Genomic DNA, 24,331 nt, shown 5'->3' with positions numbered 1-24,331 from the left:
TCCATTTTGTAGTTGGGACGTAGAAAAATTAACATCTTAGTTATTTTTAATGTTTATAATGCCCTATAACTTTATGATACAAATACATTATATGCTAATAATAAATGCCTTTTAACATCCACTAAAAGAATCACATTTCTTCATTGCCCTCTCCAGCTATTTAAGTTTAAAACAGATATGTTTTTAATATCTCACCCATTATACTTGCTTTTCCTAGGCTGGTTATTGATTCCCCATAGTTTCGTCGAGGCATAACTGGTGAGGTACTTGGACTTGGCATATTGTCCACTTCTGTATGTGAGGTAGATGCTGAGGGAGCCATTGACGGATTCACTGACTCTTTGGCAGGCTTGATATAGGTTGGCCTTACATCATCGTACTTTGTTAAGACAGTTGTGTTGTACCAATGGATTTGGAGGGGTGCAATATTACTGTAATGTTTCAGGATCAGAGGTTCTAGTCGATAGGCCTACAAATAAATTAAGATTTCACACTCGTCAAGTCTCTGACTCTCATCATCTTTTAGTGCTTTGCACACTTAAAATGGCAAAACATTAACGAGAAATTACTAAGCATGAGAACTAGAAATGAGAGTTGAGAAATGGATCAAGTACGAGGTTAAATAGAAGCATAAGAAACTTGTCATCACTACCTATCACAGAAACCACCGAAGCCAAAAAGGCTACTACTTAATTATATTTTATACTTTGCTTTCATCAAGCTAAAACATGTTCATTCAACATATTTAACTTTTGAAATAAGCACGCTTTGCTTTTCATTCACCCATTGCCAATATTATCAATTTTTCCAGTTCAGATGCTGAGGCAAGGAGAGATGGAATACACCGCATTTTTCTTTTTCTTATATTCAGCAGAAAGAAGAATGAGTGTGCCTGCCATTTCACTAAGAATCTCTACTGACAACAAAGAGGGCCATTCATCTAACTTACATTGAAGCCCAGCTTATAAAGTAAAATAAATGCTGAAATTGCTGCGCCATCTGGGAGACAAAAGCTTCCACTTTGGTTTAACTTTTTTATACAAATCAGAGTAAGTAATCAAGAAATGAAATGTTTGGCATTTTTGGGCACATTGTACACATTCCTAGGTCAAATATAGTACAGTTTGATACAGGGTAAAGCTTCCTTTAGTCTGCTTCCATTCCACTCCGTCAGTGTGATATTTGTCTAAATTGCAACCCCAACAATCGGCAATGGGCAGCACAGTGGTTAGCACTGCTGCCCCACAGCGTCAGAGACCCGGGTTCAATTCCGGCCTTGGGTCACTGTGTGGAGTCTGCACGTTTCCTCCAGGTGCTCCAGTTTCCTCCCACTCTCCAAAGATGTCCGAGTTAGGTTGATTGGCCATGTTAAATTGCCCTTTGTGTCAGGGGGACTAGCTAGGGTAAATACATGGGGTTATGGGGATAGGGTCTGAGTGGGATTGTGGTTGGTGCAGATTTGATGGGCTAAATGGCCTCCTTCTGCACTGTGGGGATTCTATAATCATCTATTTTATAGGATTTCACACCAAGATCAAACAAGACTTGCATACCATCAACATGCATCAGATTTGAAACAAGATAAAAGGCCAATATATAATCAGCTGTTCTGCAATGGACTTGTTTCATTTTAGCATACAGAATGTTTTGTGCCACATGACTATTCAATTCCTCTCAGACCCTTTACTATCAATGGTATTTATTTATTTATCAATGGTATTGTGAAGGTCTGGGAGGGAGTTGCTTAAACTTTTGACTGGGAAAGAGGACACAAGAGATGGGAAAGCAATGTAGGTTTGGTGTTATAGCAATCGGGCAAGGACGAGGACCCCAAGGCAGGCAAACAGCAGTTATCCAATCTGTGACGTTCCGAGGAAAATTGAGTGTAATGTCACAGGAAAACAGGTCATTGAATGTAAATATCATGTTGAAAGATTTGTGTAATGTAATTTTATAAATAAAGTATATTTTTGGGAAAAAAGGTTGATTGGTTGGTGAGTATTTTTTCACATTTATCTTTCAAAACACAAATAATTTTAGTAATTTTAAGTTACGTGAGGCTCTCCAATATTGGTAAAGCTTATCAGGTTGACTGGTGAGTATTTCCTTTTTTCCGTAACCAGGATATTTCAATTAGGGTAATAAGAATATAAGCACAGACAAGACTAGAGACAGTAATTAAAATATAACTAGTAAAATAATTAATTACTTAAGCACTATCAAGATGGCAGGACAGGAGATTTGTGGCAGCTGCAGAATGTGGGAGTTCATTTACACCAGCGTGATCCAAGACAAACACATTTACAGTAAATATCTGCAGCAGGAGGAACTTTGGCTCAAGAGTCATTGAGCTGGATGTCAAGTTGAAGACACTGCAACGCATCAGGGAGGGAGAAAGTTACTTGCACACTTTGTTCCAGGAGACAGTCACACTTCTTAGGGCAGAGTCAATGATTGGGGTCCATGGCTAGAGAGAGGAAGGTGTGATTATAAGTGGGGCAGGTATGGGGATCAAGGTAGAAATGGACCGAGCAATTGCCTAATGGGTTTGAGGTTTTTGCGGCTTGTGCAGATGAAAGCAGGGGTTGCAGGGTGGATGGGCAAACTGACTATGGTGCCTTGGTACAGAAAGCCAATCTTGGGGTGGGGGAGAGGGTGGGAAGAATTAATAGGAACGTAGTGGTAGTAGGGGACAATATGATCGGGGACAGACTGCTCTGCAGCCAAAGCACGTGTCAGGAAGGCTGTGTTGCCTGTAGACTGGGAAGGAACTTGCTATTTGGGGGCAGTGGCCGGGGGGGACTATGGTGGTTGGATCCAATTGTTGTGGACCGTGTAGGTACCGAAACGAAGGTTAGAAAGGTTAGAAGGTTAGAAAAAGAGGTTTCTCCTTAGAGAGTATGAACAGCTAGGCACTAAATTAAAAAGCAGAACTTCAAAGGTAAAAATATCTGGATTATTACATGAGCCACAAGCAAATTGGAGTAGGGTAAGTAAGTTTTGAGAGTTAAATGCATGGCTCATAGTTTTGGAGAAATGAGGTTCAATTCGTGAGGCATTGGCAAAGTGGGAGCTGTACCTTTTGGATGGTCTTCATCTGAACTGTGCTGAGACAAGGTGTTATGGGGTAGAGAGGGCTTTAAGCTAAATAGTTGGGGTGAGAGATCAAGTGATGAAGGATGTGATAAATTAAAGAGAGCGGACAAGGCAAAAGAGCAAGATAGCAATAAGAGAATTGATAATCTGAGCGTGGCAGAAAGAGTCAGAGCATTTAAACCTAAGAGTGTGCCAGCGTACAAGGCCAGAGGTTACGAAAATAATAAAAAGACAGAATTAAAGGCGGTCTATCTGAATGTACATGAGGTCGATGAATTGATGGCTCAAATTCATGTAAAAATGTGTAATATAATTGCCATTACGGAGATGTGGTTAAGGTGCAATACATATAGAATGAAAACTCACCACAGGGTCAGTTGGGTGAAATATATTGTACAACCGGCCACAGATACTTCTCGGTAGAATGTGATCCTGATTACCACTATGTTGAGGACGTATGCCACGTAATGCTAGGAAAACAGCTAGAGGGGATCCCATACAGAAGAAATTTTCAACCTGAAATAAATTAAATTTATTGTCTATTTGACAGATAGTATTAAAATTAAACGGCACAAAACAAAAAGCAGAAGAATCTCATTTATTTGGAATTCATATCCTGAAAATTATAATCACAATGATCACAAAAACTCTGCGCTAATATGAAAATTCAGCTGGTTATTTTTCAACATTAGAATAGATACTTCTTTTTTTAATATTTGCATACTCAACATTGGTTCAAGTCTCAAATTTAAATAATCCCAAGAATCCAAAGCAATTTCTTTCTAAGCCAGCTATGATGAATGAACTGCACCATCTAACAAGCGGAAGGACTGTCTGGACTTCTTTGTCATAAGACGGGGTCTGAACTTTCTGTCCCGCAGTGATGAGACACGTCATAGGAGATTAGGCGGCCCAGCCAAAAGTCCATTGATTGTTGGCGAGTCTGGACGATCCTGGCAATGGTCAGGGCCAGAAAATCCCACCCAGAGGTTATTCATTCTGTCCTTTCCACTTGCACATCAAGCCAAACCTTCTCCAAGGCTGCTGCTTTTCCTAGCATATTATTCTAGTTGGAACTAGGACTGGAAACAGGCTCACAACCAATATCAGACTAGCAGCTGAAGTATAAATGTACCAGAAATAATCTGAATTCCATGAATGTCTATGACCTATGTAAAGCTCTAGTTGCGGACGGAGAGAACTCAGAGAATAAAACAATTCAGCTGTTGCTGACGTCTGTAACTGTTATCAGATGGTGCAAAACCGTCATCACTGAGGATTATTTTTAATTAAAGATTTGTTACCTGTGGCTCTGCCTACCAGATTAGGCAGGGAAAGGAAAACATACAGGCTACAGATACTTTTGCCTTAACTGCTGCTTTAAACTCAAACTCAGCAGAGCTGAAATTATGTTTGAGGGGAAAGCATTGCAGGCAGTTTTATTAACACAAACTATCAAAAAACATACACCGTCAAAATACAAAGACATGCTGCACCAGTCACCAAAAGTACAGTGCTGTTGAGAACAATATAAATACATTCTCAAATGAACTTAAATGATTTAGTCTATTTTTTTTACCAATAAGGGACATCCCCTCGATTTTAGTTATGCAAATTTTACATTGCAGGTTAACAAATATTCTTCTCGTGTCTGCGTGGGTTTCCTCCGGGTGCTCCGGTTTCCTCCCACAGTCCAAAGATGTGCGGGTTAGGTTGATTGGCCATGCTAAAATTGCCCTTAGTGTCCTGGGATGTGTGGATTAGTGGGTAAAATATGTAGGGATATGGGGGTAGTGCCTGGGTGGGATTGTGGTCGGTGCAGACTCGATGGGCCGAATGGCCTCTTTCTGTACTGTAGGGTTTCTATGATATTTCTATGATAAATCTACTTCTACACTCACCTTAAATTTCAAAGCAGGTAATCTGAATGGAGCTGATGCTTTTACTTGAAGCAATTGGTGCTCTAATTGTTTTAATCTGTAAAATGAAATTCAAATATCAATGGATGCCACGGTAGAATTGTACTGTAAACAGACATTTTCACAAAAAACAAACATTATAAAAGCACCTCTAATCTTCAGCTGCATTTTTGTTCCCCGGTCCAATTACCATGCCAGAAGGAATAGTTAAAGTTGGATATTAAAATAAATTTATCTGTATCCTTTTCACAGGGATATCAGAGTTGGTAGGCAAATATAATCTGATGCATACTTTTGAAATAGACACGCACGTACACACACACACACAGCCGCCCACCCTAGCCTTTAGGCAACTTCTTAGTAAACTCTAGCTGCATCACTGTTGGCTTCCTATCTCTGACTGACACAGTCTGCAACAATATTTGCGACAACCACCCGCCCACACAGCAAAGTCACAATGTCACGAGAAGAAACTTTGTAGAGCAAGTAAAAATCAAAAAGCACGTCACTCTGGGTCACTTCAATCACCTTATCAATGGCCTGGAGTCAGCATTTAGAAGGAACATCGGAGGTCAGTTGCCAAGTGATGGGGTACATGGCAAAGAGACCTAAAGGAAGCAAACAATTAAAACAAATGGGGGGAAACAGTGGCAATGAGTACCTTTCCCCCACTATCAGATAAAGTGCTACTTTGCGTTACTTATTATAGATTTGTGGCATAGTACCAGATAATTATTTTAACATGTAACCAACTATAATAATTCCAGATGGCAAAGCAAGTCTCAATGTTTATACAGAGGAGACAAGTCAGGAAAGTGAAGGTGGAAGGAGATAAAGGGAAAGAGAGAGAGAGAGAGAGACAAGAATGGATACAAAGTACAAGAGACAGGGACTGCTGAGGGCTGCAATTCAAAAAGAGAGAAATGCCATGATGACGAGATGAATTTTCTTCACTTTTTCTTTTTGAGATCATACAGAATTATACAGAGCACAAGACGATACAGACTAATGCATAGCGATTGTTTTAGAAAGAACTATCCACTTCCTATTCTGTGTCCTTTTCCATATCCTTGTTTTTAAAGAATTTATTCATGGCATTGGGAGGGCACGAGGTTAGCATTTGGTGCCCATCTTCAACTGCCCTTCGAGAAGGCCATCATGAGTCATCTTCAACTGCTGCAGTCCTTGTGGTGCAGATACACCACAGTGCTGTGGGGATTGGAGTTCCAGGTTTTTGGTCTGGTGAGTGAAGGAACAGCAATTCATTGCGAGTCAGGAAGCAGAACCCGCAGGTGGTCATGTTCCTCTATATGTCTGCTGCCCTTGTTCTTCTTGATGGTACAGGTCACGGGTTTGGAAGGTGCCGAAGGAGACTTGCCGAGCTGATGCAGCGTATCTTACGGATAGGACATACTGCTGTCACTCTGGGCAAATGGGGAAGTGTGTGAAAGGTCAAGATGGTGGATTTGGCGCTGAACAAGCCGGTTGTGTTTTCTTGGATGGTGTAACGATTCTTGAGCGTTACTGGAGCTACACCCATCCAGGCAAGTGGAGAATATTTCATCGCTCTTCAGACTGTACCTTGTAGATGGCGGAAAGGCTTTGGGGGCGAGTTATTTGCTGCAGAATAACCAGCCTCTGAATTATTCTTGTAGCCACAGCATGGTTGATCTAGTTAAGGTGCTCTTTAATGGCAACATCATAATTATTGATGGCAGGGATTTAACAATGGTAATGCTGTTGAAAGTCATGGGGAGATGGTGAGATATGGTCGATGCCTGGCACTTGTGTCACTCTCCACTCATCAGCCGAAGATTGATTGTTGTCCAAGTTCTGCTGCACGTGAGCCTGGACTGCTTCAGTATCTGAGGAGTTATAACAGTACTGAACACTGTGTAAGCAAAGGACATTCCCTCTTCTGACATTATGATAGAGGGAAGGTTGTTGATGAAGCAGCTGTAGATGGTCGGGTCTACCCTGAGGGACTCCTCTGGTGATGTCCGGGGGCTGAAATGAATGGACTCTAACAACCACAACCATTTTCTTTTGCTGCATCAAAACTCATCTATATTGGTTTTAAAAGCTTTATTCCCTCCATTTGTACTTCAGGTAGCGCATTGTATGTCCAAACAACACTTAATGTCAAAGCATTTCTAACAACTCCCCATCGCCACCCTCCTTTTCACTCCTTGTTGATCCTCAATTTATGCGCTCTAGATACTGACTAATTGGTCAGTGGAAATAGTTTTTCCATAACTTACATTATTAATATCCTTCATATTTCAAAAATCTGCTTCAGATTTTTTGTTTTAATAAAAAGAACCTCAGTTGCTGTAGGCTAGCTGCGCAGTGCTAAACTGCTCACTGCTCCTGGTATAACTTCAATAAATCCTGCTTTATCATCATGGCCTTCAGGTTAATATCTTCTCCGAGTTCAGAAACAAAGGCCCATTTATAAAACATCTCACATTGCACAAGTTTGCCTTTTTGACAGCTTTATCTACATGTCTACATGTAAATATTGTGCATCTGAATCTCTCTGCTTTGCTGCAGCTTTAAAACTGTTGTTTAGAGTATGTTGACTCCCCATTTCCTCCCAAAATTTAGCCCCACAAAGTCCTCGACATTAAATTTCAGCCAATCTGTCTACATCGTCCTGAAGTTGCATAATTCCCTTCACAGTGCACTTCATCTACAAACTCTTTATCTACAAACCTTGGCCTGGGTTCTCAGGCCTCTGCTCGTGTCAGAATGGATGCAAAAAGGACTTCTAAAAATGACGGTTGAGACCTGACTCAGGGAATCCTGCCCCCATTTCAGTTTCTGTGAATTTTCTGGTGCAGGAAAGGGTGTGGGTAACAAGCCCACACATAGCACTCCCTTCCATTGAGGAGACCCCCTGTAACTTTGATGGAGTTGAGCCAGCCTCTGTAGGGATGCGGTTTATGACTTTTCAGGGGAATCATGAACCATGGAGCAAGTCTACCCCGGAGTTGGGAACCAGAGAATGCCACAGGCATTCAATATTCCCTTTGAAAAAAAACACCCTCTTACTTTCTGATAAAACTGCCAAACACAACCAATGCCTGTGTATTTATTTGGAATCCATTAATCCTTTCCAAATAAATGCACAGGCATTGCAAAAACAGATGATCAAAAAAATAATAAAAATGTCAATGAAGCAAAGTTAGCAGTTTGCTTGCAACTACATAAACAACCACACACAGAACTGAATGCATTTGTTATTGCTGGAGTTCAGCCTAACTTCGATAATGAGGCCATCTATCAATTTTATCAACAAAGGCAAACTGAACAGATAGCCAGATATCTGGCAAAGTGGTTAACATTGCTGCCTCACAGCGCCAGGGACGGAGGTTCAATTCTAGCCTTGGGTGACTGCCTGTGGAGTTTGCATGTTCTTCCTGTGTCTGCATTGGTTCCCTCTGGGTGCTCCATTTCCTCCCACAGTCCAAAGGTGTGCTGGTTAGGTGGATTGGCCATGCTAAATTTCCCCTTAGCGTATAGTTTGGGGAATTAGTGGGGTAAATATGTGGGGATAGGACCTGGGTAAGATACTCTGTTGGAGAGTCAGTGCAGACTCAATGAGCCGAAGGGCCTTGTTCTGCATTGTAGGGATTCTATGATCTATTCTGCCAGATGGACTTGTACTAAATTAATAAATATTTAGTTGAGCTCCAAGACTGACTAAGAGGATCTGTTACAGTCAAAGTGCACTGCTTGCTTTGTTGTAGTGAGTTCTTGCCTTGAAGTGATTTTTCGATGCCTGTGTGTTTATTTGGATAGAATTGGAGATTTCTTAAATGGGACTTTCACTGGCTGTGTTCGACTGACAGTTTTATGTATTTGTAATGGACCATTTTTTAAATAGGATGTTGTTGCCCAATTCATTTTATATTTCCTAAGCATTTCAAAGACTTCCATTGTTACGATATGGCTCTCAAATTCTGTACCTAGTGGATACTGTGTGAGTGGACATGGAAGATGCATGGGAGAGTGAGGGCAAGAGGATGAATAAAGCCCAATCTTTGTCTCAGTAAATGGAAGCAGATCTTCTAACATGTCAGCCTGGCCATCTATCAGCCTTATTTGCCACCTCTGTAGGCAGCAGGCTCGATCCCAGCTCCTGCCCACTCCCGCGACATAAGAAATAGAGTGGATGTTTCCATGACGGAGGTAAAAGGACAGAGCCGGGAAAATTCCCAACTCCAGATACCTGTCTCAAATGAAAATTCGGCCTGTTGATACCATGTTCTCAATGTTCTACTCCAGTATCTTCCTGTGTTGGGAAGGATAATGATTCCAACAGTGTCTTTGGAATCAGTACTTCTTATATTCTAGTCTGAAAAACATCCATTAACCACTACGCTCTGCTTACTGTCCTTTTACCAACTTTCCATTAATGCTGTCATATTCTCTTCAATATTGTAACATCCAAATTTGTAATTAATGCTGTTTTGAAAATGAAAACTGCATCTCCTTTATCCATAGATATTTTCTCAAGGAAGTTGATTGAACTTATCATACAACACTTATCTTTTAAAAATGTATGTTAGTGACCTTTAATTAGTCCACCTCCTTCTACATGGGTTTTAATTTTATTCCACATTATGGTTTCTAGAAGCTGCCCCAGTACAGCTGTTAAGCTGACTAGTCTATCATTATCCAATTTATACTTTCTCCCTTCTTGAATCAATGTAAAACTTGCAAAATTGACCAATCTTCTGGTAGGTACAATTTCCATTTCCTACGATACTTAGAAAACTCTAGTTAAAGCCTCAATTATTTTTTCCTCTCCAATCCTCCTTAACATTCCAATATCAATGCCATCAAGTTCTGGTGCCTTTCTACAGAGTTGCACAAATCATTTCAATCCGGCTGCCTAAACTAGTTATTTCATCTAATTTCTCCATCTCCTCCTGATGGATCCTTCCATTCTGTGAAAAACAAGACAAAGCATTCATCTAGTATCTCTGCTATCCCTGCAAGCTTCATGAAAGATTTCCTTTGTTTCTAGTTGCTTCTAACTTTTCAGCAACAATTCTTTTACTATTTTTGTTGATGACACCCATTTCTGGGGCGAATGCAGAAGCCAAATCTGTGGCTAAGTTGTAGCATTCTCAGCTCTTAGTCAGATGATTGCGGGTTCCAGTCCCACTTCAGAAACTTCAGCACATAATCTTGCCTGCCATTCCAGAGTGGTACTGAAGAACTGCAGCACGGCAGAGGTGCTGTCTTCCTGATGAGGTGTTAAATCACGCCCCAGGGTCTCAGCTGGATGTAAAAGATCAGACTGCTCTATTCCCAGAACAGCGTAGTGAGGAAAAGGACTGGTTCTCCTGGTGTCCTGACTCATGTTTATCCCTCAAGTCAATGTCCAGAAAGAGATGATCTGGTCACTTATTTTCTCACTCTTTCTGGGAGATTGTATTGTGCAAAATGGTTACTATACATCCTACAGGATAAACACACTTCATTGGTTGTTGAGGCTTTTGTGATGTCAGATATCATGAAAGCAACTCAAGAAATACTTCTATCTACTTATTAGACAAGGGACAGGCAAATGACAGCAATGATGGCAGATACCAAGAGTTGGGAGGATTGTCTGAACAGTTGATCTCAAATTCATCTTTACATCAGCCTCAGACATATTTAGACTGATTGAAGTTATTTGTTTCATTTGCAAAGCCAGCACCCAGGTAATGCAGTCTTCACATGTATACATTCTGACTTTAACGATCAAATGCTTTTCTCAGCCTTTTGCCATAAGAAGAAACCAACTACTGCCAGAAGCCAACAAAAAACAAACATGCATTTGACACAAGTAAACAAAGTTCTAGGGTCTTCTCTTCCCTTCCACAGTCTACGTGCCTTTTGGAATTCTGATGATCTTTGCTACATTCTGGTTAAGCAAACAAAGACACAGCCCTTTTCCTACATTGTGCCACATAAACCAAAGATTCAAAAGCATCATTGTCAAAAATCTGAATTAATTCATCAGTATTACACTTCATGCAAGCTTAAGTATCTTTATGCATGTAAATTTGATAACAACGTGGCTAGGCACCATGATTTTAACATTATACCATGCATAAATCCTTACCGTTGTTTGGTCTTGAGAATATCATCCAGTAGCTCACGCTCCTCAAAACTCATGGAAGTCTCTGTCATCTCTTCTTCTTCTTGGACCATTTTGTCAAAAAATCGCACTGGATACCATCCAGTCATAATGTCATATGTGATGACACAGCCCAGCGAGTGGGCTACTATTGAAACCTTGCCGCCTTGCATTTCAAAATCTGGGTTCCGAGAACAGAAAAGCGCATATAACCGATTTAACTCCTGCTGAAGACCTTTCACAATCTGAAACAAGAAAAATATAAAAATATTTAATGATCTACCTAGCTCTCACTATGGTATACATAAAAGCTGGATTAAAAGTATAGCCACATGATGAATAGACATGGAATTTTATGCTAATTTACATTTGGATAATTCGTGCAGATAGCAGACACAGACATGATGGGTCGAATGACTCCCTTCTGTGCTGCAACCATTCTGTAATTCTATGAATTCCATGCATGCCATGTAAGATGCAAATTTATACTGGAATTATAATTGGATTCAAAAAAGCAGTGTATATCCACTTCAAAAGATTCCTACTGCAAGTTGAATAATAGTCAGCACGTGAAGTGCAAGTCGTGCCTCACAAACTGATACAGTGTTACTTCTACTTTTGGCCTAATTCATGAACAGGAAAGATTATTAGAATTATTAGAAGACTATATGAGTTATTGAACTAAATAGGCCGACAAGAGGTGAGGCCACATTGGATTTGGTACTGGGAAATGAACCGGGCCAAGTGTTAGATTTGGTTGTGGGAGAGCACTTTGGAGATAGTGACCACAATTCGGTGTCTTTTGTTATTGCAATGGAGGGGGACAAGGCCGTACGGCAAGGCAAGGTTTACAATTGGGGGAGAGGTAATTATGATGCGATAAGGCAAGAATTAGGGGGCATAAGATGGGAACAGAAACTGTCAGGGAAAGGCACTGATGAAAAGTGGAACTTTTTCAAGGAACAAATACTGGGTGTCTTTGATAGGTATGTTCCTGTCAGGCAGGGAGGAAACGGCCGAGTGAGGGAACCATGGTTCACGAAAGAGGTGGAATGTCTTGTGAAAAGGAAGAGGGAAGCTTATGTAGGGATGAGGAAACAAGGTTCAGATGGCTCGATTGAGGGTTACAAGTTAGCAAGGAATGAGCTGAAAAAGGGGCTTAGGAGAACTAGAAGGGGACATGAGAAGTCCTTGGCGGGTCGGATCAAGGAAAACCCCAAGGCTTTTTACTCTTATGTGAGGAATAAAAGAATGACCAGGGTGAGGTTAGGACCAGTCAAGGACAGTAGTGGGAACTTGTGAATGGAGTCAGTAGAGATAGGCGAGGTGATGAATGAATACTTTTCTTCAGTGTTCACCAAGGAGAGGGGCCATGTTTTTGAGGAAGCGAAGGTGTTACAGGCTAATAGGCTGGAGGAAATAGATGTTCGGAGGGAGGATGTACTGGCAGTTTTGAATAAACTGAAGGTCGATAAGTCCCCTGGGCCTTATGAAATATATCCTAGGATTCTTTGGGAGGCAAGGGATGAGATTGCAGAGCCTTTGGCTTTGATCTTTGGGTCCTCACTTTCCATGGGGATGGTGGCAGAGGACTGGAGAGTGGCGAATGTTGTTCCTCTGTTTAAGAAAGGGAATAGAAATGACCCTGGTAATTATAGACCGGTTAGTCTTACTTCGGTGGTTGGTAAATTGATGGAAAAGGTCCTTAGGGATGGGATTTACGACCATTTAGAAAGATGCGGATTAATCCGGGATAGTCAGCACGGATTCGTGAAGGGCAAGTCGTGCCTCACAAATTTGATTGAATTTTTGAGGAGGTAACTAAGTGTGTTGATGAAGGTAGGGCAGTTGATGTCATATACATGGATTTTAGTAAGGCGTTTGATAAGGTCCCCCATGGTCGGCTTATGATGAAAGTAAGGAGGTGTGGGATAGAGGGAAAGTTGGCCGATTGGATAGGTAACTGGCTATCTGATCGAAGATAGAGGGTGGTGGTGGATGGAAAATTTTCGGACTGGAGGCAGGTTGCTAGCGGAGTGCCACAGGGATCAGTGCTTGGTCCTCTGCTCTTTGTGATTTTTATTAATGACTTAGAGGAGGGGGCTGAAGGGTGGATCAGTAAATTTGCTGATGACACCAGGAGTAGTGGATGAGGTGGAGGGCTGTTGTAGGCTGCAAAGAGACATAGATAGGATGCAAAGCTGGGCTGAAAAATGGCAAATGGAGTTTAGCCCTGATAAATGTGAGGTGATTAATTTTGGTAGGACTAATTTAAATGTGGATTACAGGGTCAAAGGTAGGGTTCTGAAGACTGTGGAGAAACAGAGAGATCTTGGGGTCCATATCCACAGATCTCCAAAGGTTGCCACTCAAGTGGATAGAGCTGTGAAGAAGGCCTATAGTGTGTTAGCTTTTATTAACAGGGGGTTGGAGTTTAAGAGCCGTGGGGTTATGCTGCAACTGTACAGGACCTTGGTGAGACCACATTTGGAATATTGTGTGCAGTTCTGGTCACCTCACTATAAGAAGGATGTGGAAGCGCTGGAAAGAGTGCAGAGGAGATTTACCAGGATGCTGCCTGGTTTGGAGGGTAGGTCTTATGAGGAAAGGTTGAGGGAGCTAGGGCTGTTCTCTCTGGAGCGGAGGAGGCTGAGGGGAGACTTAATAGAGGTTTATAAAATGATGAAGGGGATAGATAGAGTGAACGTTCAAAGACTATTTCCTCGTGTGGATGGAGCTATTACAAGGGGGCATAACTATAGGGTTCATGGTGGGAGATATGGGAAGGATATCAGAGGTAGGTTCTTTACGCAGAGAGTGGTTGGGGTGTGGAATGGACTGCCTGCAGTGATAGTGGAGTCAGACACTTTAGGAACATTTAAGCGGTTATTGGATAGGCACATGGAGCACACCAGGATGATAGGGAGTGGGATAGCTTGATCTTGGTTTCAGATAAAGCTCGGCACAACATCGTGGGCCGAAGGGCCTGTTCTGTGCTGTACTGTTCTATGTTCTATGATGCAGTGAGAAAATTGCTGATCAAGTTACCGATGTGGAATCTGGACTCATGCATGCTGCTTTAAAACAAATTCTGATGAACACTTTAATGTTAAAATTAGTTGATGCATTTTGAAGCTACTGTGGTGATATTACTTAGATGTGAACTATGAGCTGCACAGGGAACTCCTATTTTTAAACATCCAACTTGGGAGTGAAGTTTTACTGCAAAGCTTTATAATCCGTGAATTCACAACCTTCCGGCTTTAGTTTTTGTAAGAATCTCAATTTTTCTCTATTTCAGTGCACCACATTTGTGGGATTTAACACTCCACTGCCAGCAGGTCTGAAGTGGGAGGGAGGCGGGGGGCATACAAGATCCAGTGGCAGCCTTGCCTGCCATATTGATTTGCCAAAGTGGCCAGTAGTACCCACTTAAGGCCTTATACCATTGCCGCTACGATTTAACCAGCAGCAGGAGAGGCTCACGCTAAGCGTCCATGCAGTCAACTTTATCTGCGTGGGCTAGTGGCAGGCAGGATGTGGCCCTTTAACAGGCCCACTAGACTTAATGGGGCACTCACCCCAAGGTACAACCTCCCCAAGATATTTCAACCCTGGCCAGCCACAACAGCCTACCCGCCTTGACCTCATCAAAACCCTCAGACTTAACTCTGGTCCTGGTTTGACAGCAGCTCGCCTTCCTGCATGTGTCACCGCGGTGCTGACAGTGGCCACCGCTCCCGATAGCACTGTCAATATGGAGGCACTGTCAGTGCTGGAAAGCTGCTGGCCTCCAGCTCTGAAGGATGGACATCCTGTTGCTGATGTGCAGAAGTCATGGATGTCTCAAGCCAGTTAATGGCTGGGGACCACAGCGCTCTGTTAAATCCAGCCCTATCTCATCACCTCCTCAACCCCATTGGTCTAGCCCTCCAACCAGTGTTAAAAAGAGTCCCAAAACACCAACCAAACAAAAGCTTTTCAGAATTAACAACAAGGTTACACATCTTCATGCATTAATTACTTGCCTACCAGGAGTTTTGAATGAAAACTATTATTAAGTCATTAACACGGGCAAAATAGGTGCATCTTATGTGCCAATATTAGAGAGATCTAAATCAAACTTCTGATATGCTTTTACCAGAAGCTAGTAGAATCATTGGTAACATCACTGCTGCTGTTGCGTCATAGGGAATTAGAGACAGCATGGAAAGCAGATATACCCACTCCCGCACAAACCAGCATCAGTTCCACCCAAACCCTAATTACTGTCTAACCCCCAAGTCCAAGCTCCACTTACTTTCGTGTGCATGTGGAATCTTAATTGTGTTCTTCCTCCCTCAGTGTCACATGACCTACTGCAATTGGTCTCAAATCTACAGTAGTATTGTATTAAATCTTGCCCTAAATTATGATAAGAGTTCTAATATAACTGTGTAGGAATGCGTGTTAACATTTCATTCATATACAATTTCCACCCATCTCTGCAGCTTGAATTGAAGCAGTTTCCACTTTTATTTACATTCATTCTGCACTTCACCTCATTAGTTGTGTGTAAGATAGGGACATATATGTCTGATAAATCTACAAATGCTACAATTGAAATTCCATCAATTTAATGTCAAGATGCTATTTAAGTGTTTCTTTAAAATATATTCTTAAACACATATAATTTAATTGCTATCCCCATCTGAGCCACGACCCCCCTATCCCCATTTTAAAGTTTAAAAAATGCATTATGAAAATATGATGATGTTATCAGCAATGTAGAGGGGTAAAACCTTGTCTTTTATGGTAGCACCAAAGAGCACATCTATTGATGGGGCATCTGTTAACACATTCCACCCAGTACTTAGTTTCACAGATTTTAATGGTGTTGAATTTTCAATGGTATGTTATAGAGAGAGCAAAAGTTGCTTTTTCTATGAGATGCCTCTACAAAATTTGGCCTGGAATTTGCTTTTGCAGTCAATACCCTACTGAAACTGACAGCAACTTCTGAAGCTTGCACATACGTAGCATAAAGTGGGAAATGTAGAGGATTCTACAATTCTCCAGAGAATGCACTGTTGAAGTCTTCCCATTCAATAATCCCTTAGCAATCAGAGGTGATGAAAATTTCCACTTTGATCCTGTTAGCTTCACTGTAAAAACTTGTTAAATAAGGTTCAACTGGAGCAGCATCCTAATTTCATGATCACTGTTAAACAACTTCACTGGCTAATTTTGTATCTGTGGGATGTCAAATTTCTCCATTATGAATTAAAACAATCCTTCATGTTTTTAATATAACTGTTTTTAGAGTTTATTCTTAATCCAATCATAATTTATTTCACTATTTGAAAATTTAAATTAAAAGGGGCAATATTGATGCTTTTAAATTTGGGGATTTCTATTTCAATGTGATTGGCTGCTTCCCCTGCTTGCTGGCATTACTGCTAATGTGTGCCTGGAGATCTCCTTGGTGTGCCATCAGATTAAAACTGATTATTAAGGGAAATTCCTACCAGAGATATCTTTGGGGTCAACCTTCTTCGAGATTAGCAGCAAATGCCATTGCTCCGTTGCTGACTGCAAAATCTGGCCCTTTTTTTTTAAGACAGCGATACGTGTATTCTGCCTTTATTGCCTATTTACATTGAATGCCATTAGAATACAAGGGGAAAGATGGAATCTTCCAGACTTCACACATTAAACAAAGTGCACTCCATCAACCCAACATGAACCTCAATACGAGGTGCATTTACGAAGTTTCCAGTTCTGCTCAGTTAATTTTAGAGCATTTGTTTCTCTTACACCAAATCAATAAGTGGAAACCTTTTTTCAATTCCAGTTCTATGTTTTTGTAAAAGCTTTAATGTCAGTAAATAATAAAGCTGTATATAGGTAATGAGCCTTTGTCAAATCAGAGACAGGGTCTGTCGCATGATTATGGAACTGCGAAGTTGATGTATGAGATTCATTATATTTCTTGTATTTTTCACGTCAATCTAATTTCGACTGCACCCTGCTATTCCCTGCTTTCTTTCGACATAGCTGCGATATATCATATTGCACATTCCCTGACTTATTACTCTAAACCCAACTGTCCCATCAGTGTGACCTTGCTCACCTTAACCTTGCTCGAAACTCACGCTAGAATATTCAACTTGGATTCTATTATCTTTCAAATGTGTTTATTGACTAATTTTGTCACTTGTCAGGTACTGCCATTTAAGTTGTACAATACTGGTTTATTCAACATTAGCACATGCTAGAATGTTCTTCTCCCTTATTTCTTTATCTTCCTAATGCTTTTCCTCTCAACCTTGCAGCGTTTACATGTTATTAAAATATTCCACAAGGACAAAAATGATGCCAGATATAAACAGCTTGTAAGATAAACAATTAAGGTAGGAAGGCCATACATCATCTGATTGTTGACTTTCAAGCAGTCAAATTGATATCTTTATTTGCTGTACTAATCGGGTGACCAGAGATTTGTTTACAATAGCTGAAAGAATTGCAATCTTAAAAAAATACACACACTATATATATATAAAAAATCAATTCGATTTGCAGCAAAATATAAGTGGCATTCTGTACCCCATAGTCACTAGCAGCAAGTAGAATGCACTTTTGTGTGAAAACTAATGAAATCTAGTATTGTACTCTAAAAAATTAACTCAAAAACCCACATAAATAAACCATGATCATTATGCCTACTTAAAACTATTTACAACAAGATGAGCAATAGACAGACCTCATCCCTGTAAAGGGGGCTAGTGTAGTACATGATGTCCATAGCACTGCTGTTTAACATGTCTCTAAGTCCACGTACTTTATCTGGAGTTATAGATTCAACAGTATCTAGAAACATAGAAAGTTGAAAAAGATCCATTTTCATTAATTCAGCAAGGCAACATTTGAAAATAAATCTCATTCTACCTGAACACTGATGCCACAGATCTAAGGCAACATGTTTGAATCCTGTCCCCAGTGATGCCACTGACTGCCTCCAGCACCTTGCTGAAGCGACCATTCTTCAGCAAACCCCATTGTTGTTCTCATCTGGTACTGGCACACAACACACTTCCAGACAGGAGTGCAACTTGCACTATATGCTCCCTTCCCTTGACCAGAGGTTTCAGTGTCAGTTCTAGGTCCCTCAACATAGCTCAGTTTACTTAGCACGAATGTGGAACTGCCCTTTCCTGGTCTGTACAGCTCAGTATTACAGCAGCATCTACCACTGTGCTAACAGAGGAGTTATACTACGCTTTTTCCAGGTAACAGTTGCCTTTGGTGGGCTGGAGCAAGTCTGATGTCAGCAACCATATGAGAAAACAGTTAAAATTTTCTTTAAAAAAAACAATGAGTTTTAGTAGCAAAAAAGGACACGTTTGTTAGAAGAATAGAATGCCTATTTTTACACTATTATTCAAGTAACACTATTTCTCACTGTTTTAAGAATTCTAAAAGAGATTGCTGCTAATATCAAAATACATGAAAAACAAGGTCCCCAAACTCTGAAAACCAATTACTTGTTAGGCATCAGCCTCGGCAGCGTAATAGCATTCTCAACTCAGTCAGAAATTGTGGGTTTAAACCCCATTCCAGACATTGGAGCACACCATCCAGGCTGACACTCCAGTGCAACACTAAAGTGTGTTGCACTGTCACGGGAACCAGAGTTCGGATGAGACATTAGCAGAGTCTCTGTCTTCCCTCTCAGTTAGATGCAAAAGATCCAAGGCACTACTTTGAAGACCAGCAGGGAGTCTTCCTTGGCCAACATTTATATCCCTCAACCCAAATCAAAAACAGATGACCTACTTATTTCAGATGGTGGGAGCTTGCTTTGTGCAAATTGGCTGTCAGAGTTTCTAATTTACATCAGTGTGCATGCCTCAAAAATATTTCATTTGCTCTAAATTGTTTTGGTACGTAAAAGGCACTATCATAAATGCAAGTCTGTCTTTCTTTTACTTCCTTCCCTTGACTCAAATGTCTATGCGTATTCACAAGTTGAAAAACAATCCAAGTATAAGAACTGGCTACAGTATAGCTAATTCAGCAGCTCATTCTTGTCTAGAGCCAAGGACTGAAAAATAATTTAATCATTGCCAATTGGTTTGATGCGTAGTTGCTCATGTTTATGAAAAAGAGAAAATATATTTCTCTCGATCTTCTTGTAACCGTGGCTGTCTCCCCAATTCTTTGCTTCTCTATTTCCATCTTCTGTTCTGTCTCCCTCTTTTTCTCTTTCGATAGTTGAGACACTTTCTCCTGTTATTGTTACCTGTCTTCCAACCCTTTATCCTTTCTCTCATTCTTTTGTAAATCCTTCTTTCCCACATCTCACTAGATTTCTACTCATGTCATACGATTTGCATTGGTATGTCTAACCAGATTGCATGCCCAGCATTCAAACCGTTCCTGAATATTTTCTGATTGTTTCCTTCTTTACAGTGGGTCACACGGAGTTGGGGGTAGGGTGTTAGCGTGGATTGGGGATTGGCTATCCAACAGGAAGCAGAGAGTCGGAATAAATGGGTGTTTTTCTGGTTGGCAGACGGTAACCAGTGGCGTGCCGCAGGGATCGGTACTGGGGCCTCAACTATTTACCATTTATATAGACGATCTGGAGGAGGGGACTGAGTGTAGGATAACAAAGTTTGCAGACGACACAAAGATAAGTGGAAAAGTGAATCGTGTGGAGGGTGTAGAAGGTCTGCAGAGAGATTTGGACAAGCTGAGTGAGTGGGCGAGGATCTGGCAGATGGAGTATAACGTTGACAAATGCGAGGTTATTCACTTTGGAAGAAATAATAGCAAATTGGATTATCTAAATGGAAAAGAATTACAACATGCGGCTGTGCAGAGAGACCTGGGGGTCCTTGTGCATGAGACGCAAAAACCCAGTCTGCAGGTGCAACAGGTGATCAAGAAGGCAAATGGGATGTTGGCCTATATCGCAAGGGGGATAGAATATAAAAGCAGAGATGTCTTGCTGCATCTGTACAGGGCATTGGTGAGGCCGCAGCTGGAATACTGTGTGCAGTATTGGTCCCCTTATTTGCAGAAGGATATATTGGCCTTGGAGGGAGTGCAGAGAAGGTTCACCAGGTTGATACCAGAGATTAGGGGTGTTGATTATGAGGAGAGACTGAGCAGATTGGGTTTGTACTCGTTGGAATTTAGAAGGCTGAGGGGGGATCTTATAGAGACCTATAAGATAATGAAGGGGCTGGATAGGGTAGAGGTGGAGAGATTCTTTCCACTTAGAAAGGAAACTAGAACTAGAGGGCACAGCCTCAAAATAAAGGGGGGTCAGTTTAGGACAGAGTTGAGGAGGAACTTCTTCTCTCAGAGGGTGGTGAATCTCTGGAATTCTCTGCCCACTGAAGTGGTGGAGGCTACCTCGTTGAATATGTTTAAACTATGGATAGATGGATTCCTGATCGGTAAGGGAATTAGGGGTTATAGGGATCAGGCAGGTAAGTGGAACTGATCCACTTTAGATCAGCCATGATCTTATTGAATGGCGGGGCAGGCTCGAGGGGCTAGATGGCCTACTCCTGCTCCTATTTCTTATGTTCTTACAGCAGCATGGTGGCACAGTGGTTAGCACTGCTGCCTCACAGCACCAGGGACCTGGGTTTGATTCCAGCCTTGGGTGACTGTCTGTGTAGTGTTTGCACATTCTCCCCATGTCTGTGCGGGTTTCTTCCCACAGTCCAAAGATGTGCAGGTTAGGTGGATTGGCCATGCTAAATTGCCCCTTAGTGTCCCAAGATGTGTAGATTAGATGGATTAGCCATGGTGAATGTGCGGGGTTACCGGGATAGGGCGGGGGAAAAAGACCTGGGTAGGACACCCTGGGACCAATTTTACCATTGCGTCGTGTTACTTGGTAAAGACGGGCGTGAGGCCATTAACGCAATCCGGCGTCCACGCAGATGCCCACTTTACCAAAGCCCGAAAATGGCCACGAACTGATTCACGCCCAAAACGGGTGCAATGGCAATTTAAATGCATTTGCATGCATTTAAATTGAATTAATGGACTGTCCCTCCAACTTTACCAGCATTTCCCTCTTTACCATCACATTGGCACGTTGAGATTCGGCGCGAAACAGACCTGCTCAGTCTGTTTCGGGCGCTCCAGCTTCTAAAGAGGTAAGTTCAGAGCTTCCAATGGCTCTCTGACTAGGTCCGATTGTTGTCTGGTGGGGGAGAGGGAAGAGGGAGGCCAGATCATTCTCAGGTTGGGGGGAGGGAGGCCAGATTGTTGTCTGGTGAGGGAGGAGGGCGGGGGGTGCGTGATCGTTGTCTGGTGGGGGAGGGGGGGGGGGGTGGAGACACGGGACGGGATACCAGCAAGTTCAGAAGTAGAAATGGTCTTATTACCATTTCCCAAATTATCTTCTAAACTTGGAAATGCAGCTTTTAGAATTTACTGCAAGTTGACTGTTGCTAAACACAATTGCAACGGTTGTTGAATCAAGCAATGGTCATTTGTACACGCACCAATATGTTTCATTACACAGCTTCAGTAAAGGCCTGGATATGTACCTCTGTGGACTTTGCAAGTACAGGCAGCAGAGAGAAGGGATTCCACAGCTATAATAGTGCACTTGCACTTAATTAGTGAATCTGTCAAAGTACTCGGCTGTGAGTATGTGAAATATACTGGGAGAGGGGCCAGATGGATCTCTGGTGGTGGTGGGGGGTGGGGAATCTACTGCCACTCTGTGGCGATCGGTGAAGGGGAAAGGGGGCGGGTCGCAATCGGTCTGGGTAGTAGGGGGGTGGATAAGGGAGAAAGTTATGTTGTAGGGGTGGGGGTGATGTCTGTGGGGACCATCGCTCCTGGGCCGCTTTATCCATTTTTTGCGGGGCCCGGGATCGATGTGACAGGGGCGCGATTTTCAATTTTTTTTCCCTCACTGCGCACGCGCAGTTCAGAGCTCCGATCGTTTCGGGCGTGCTAAGCCCCGCCCACAGTGCAATTCAGACTCGCAATTTTTTTTTCAGGTTAAGTGCGTATGGGGGAGCCTGAGAGCAGATTTCCAAGTCAGATCTGAATTGCGCCCAGATTCAGCACTTAGAATTAAAATGGTAAAATCGGGCCCTCTGTCAGAGAGTTGATGCAGACTCAATGGACCGAATCATCTCCTTATGCACTACAGGGATTCTATGATTCTAATTCTCATTCGTTTCTTGCAAATCAAGTATTCAAATTTGATTTCTTGTGAACTTTATTTTAATTTGGCTGCTGAGCTACCAGCAGAAGTTTACAAGCATCCACCAGTCTGCTAACTTTCCTCACCAACAGTAATCCTATTTACTTTAAAGGGGCAGGCCATGTTAGGCATAACTGCATCTTAGCAGCAGAATATATTACACGTTACATGATCTAATACTCATGGTCGTAAAATAGCACATCATCTTTCTCACTGAGATCAGTGCCACTGCAAGTGAATTGATCAGGCAATTTGCAAAGATTTGGTTCAAGAATTGCATAGCGAAAGGGATGAGATTGGATTAAATTTGAGCGGCAGGGTGGAACAGTGGTTAGCACTGCTGCCTCACAGCGCCAGGGACTCTGGTTCGATTCCTGGCTTGGGTCACTGTGTGGAGTTTGCACATTCTCCCTGCATCTGCATGAGTTTCCTCTGGGTGCTCCGGTTTCCTCCCACAGTGCAAACATGTGCAGGTTAGGTGGATTGGCCATACTAAATTTGCCCCTGAGTGTCAAGGGGAGCTAGGGTAAATGCATGGGTTATGGGGATAGGGCCTGGGTGGGATTGTGGTTGGGGCAGACTCGATGGTCTGAATGGCCTCCTTCTGCACTGTAGAGATTCTATGATTCTAGGATGAGTGGACCAGGATCTGTCTGTGAATGTTAAAAGAAATAAAATCACTAAAAACAAATATCAGAAAATTTAAAATAAGAGAGACTTCTTATTTATGTAACACCTTAACAGATCGGAGAAAGACCCCAAACACATCACATAAAGGATCTCAAATTCCCCCAACCCAAGAGTGCTGTGACTGCTTGCTCCTTATTTTGTGCATACCAACATCAGTAAGATGACCAATTGATCCATTTCTGGTAGGTATTGTTTGAGAGAGGAATACCAGCTACAATAAACAGAGGAATTTCCTGTAACCAGTGCAAAATACTGTGGATGTTCAAAATCTAAAATAAATACAGAAAATGCTGGAAATACTTAGTAGATTTCGCAGCACTTGTGCAAAAAGATAATTAAAATTTCAGATTCAATGAAAGGTTATTGGCCTGAAACTTTGGGCTGATTTTTGCTACTAAGGTGGGTAGCTCGAGTTGGGAATTGCTGGATTCGACAGAACCATCTCCATATAAGGGAACCTGTCGAACCCTACAGAAAGGCAGGTATGGGATAGACTCTGGCTTGCCCACCCTGGAAGCTAATCGGAGGTGGCCATGGAAGCAGGCAAGGGCCAAGATGGGCTGGTTAGAAGGCCCGACTTGGTTCATTGGGACTTTGCTCCAAGATGTTGGCCCTTTAGCCTTCACGCCCCGTTCATGATCCCTTTATGCCCACTCACCCAGTACACAATATAGAGAACCATTAAGTCATATAATAGCAATGGCAAGTCTTGAAATGCTGAGGAAAATCTTTCAGAAATCTGCTTAAAAACAGAACCCCTGCTGAGCTAATTCAGTTGTCCTGGAACTCAGCCAAGTATTCATAATAAGGTCACCTGGTAACTGCATTAATAGAGACCAATGGCCAAACAACTGCTTCAACAAATGGGCTCATTATGAACTCAAGACTTGGCATTGTTATTATTGAGTGGGCATGGAAGGGGCGTGAGTAAGGCATGCTAAACTTACCTTTCAAAAGGTTCCCGAATCCAGATTATCCAGAGTAGGAGATGCTTACACTCAATAGAGCCAGCCAGGGTGGGAGTACAGGGTGTGAGTACAGGGTGTGGGCTGAAGAAAAATTGTTGGCAGCAGGAATGGAGGCGGGAATTCCAGATTCAAGTCCTTTCCACCACTTCTAAATCCCTCTGGGCTCTACAAATCTAGGTGTTAACTGTTTCCCTCCGCAGATTCCGCCAGATCAATTGAGCATTCCTATAATTCTTCCCTGGTTTTCTGCAGACTTCTTGGCTCAATTCTAATTAGCTTTGAAATTTGAAAGTTT

At 42.0% G+C, this 24,331-nt stretch overlaps 1 protein-coding gene across 4 annotated transcripts in view; it reads right to left on the bottom strand.

Moving 5' to 3' along the window:
* Window positions 1–24,331, bottom strand: part of ddhd1b (DDHD domain containing 1b) — a 76,682-nt gene that overhangs the window by 12,531 nt on the left and 39,820 nt on the right. For all 4 annotated transcript variants that reach the window (XR_013500034.1, XM_078233915.1, XM_078233913.1 and 1 more), the window contains 5 exons: window positions 17,894–18,000; window positions 11,137–11,396; window positions 4,998–5,073; window positions 3,463–3,612; window positions 196–469 (listed from right to left, as the gene is read on the bottom strand). Coding sequence is in view for 3 of the 4 variants with exons in the window: in XM_078233915.1 (XP_078090041.1) it covers window positions 196–469; window positions 3,463–3,612; window positions 4,998–5,073; window positions 11,137–11,396; window positions 17,894–18,000 (867 nt within the window). In the remaining variant the exon portion in view is untranslated. The remainder of the gene's footprint in view (window positions 1–195; window positions 470–3,462; window positions 3,613–4,997; window positions 5,074–11,136; window positions 11,397–17,893; window positions 18,001–24,331) is intronic.

Source organism: Mustelus asterias, chromosome 18 (genome assembly GCF_964213995.1).
Source record: "Mustelus asterias chromosome 18, sMusAst1.hap1.1, whole genome shotgun sequence".
NCBI lineage: Eukaryota > Metazoa > Chordata > Chondrichthyes > Carcharhiniformes > Triakidae > Mustelus > Mustelus asterias.
This window is presented reverse-complemented; position numbering and strand designations above follow the sequence as displayed.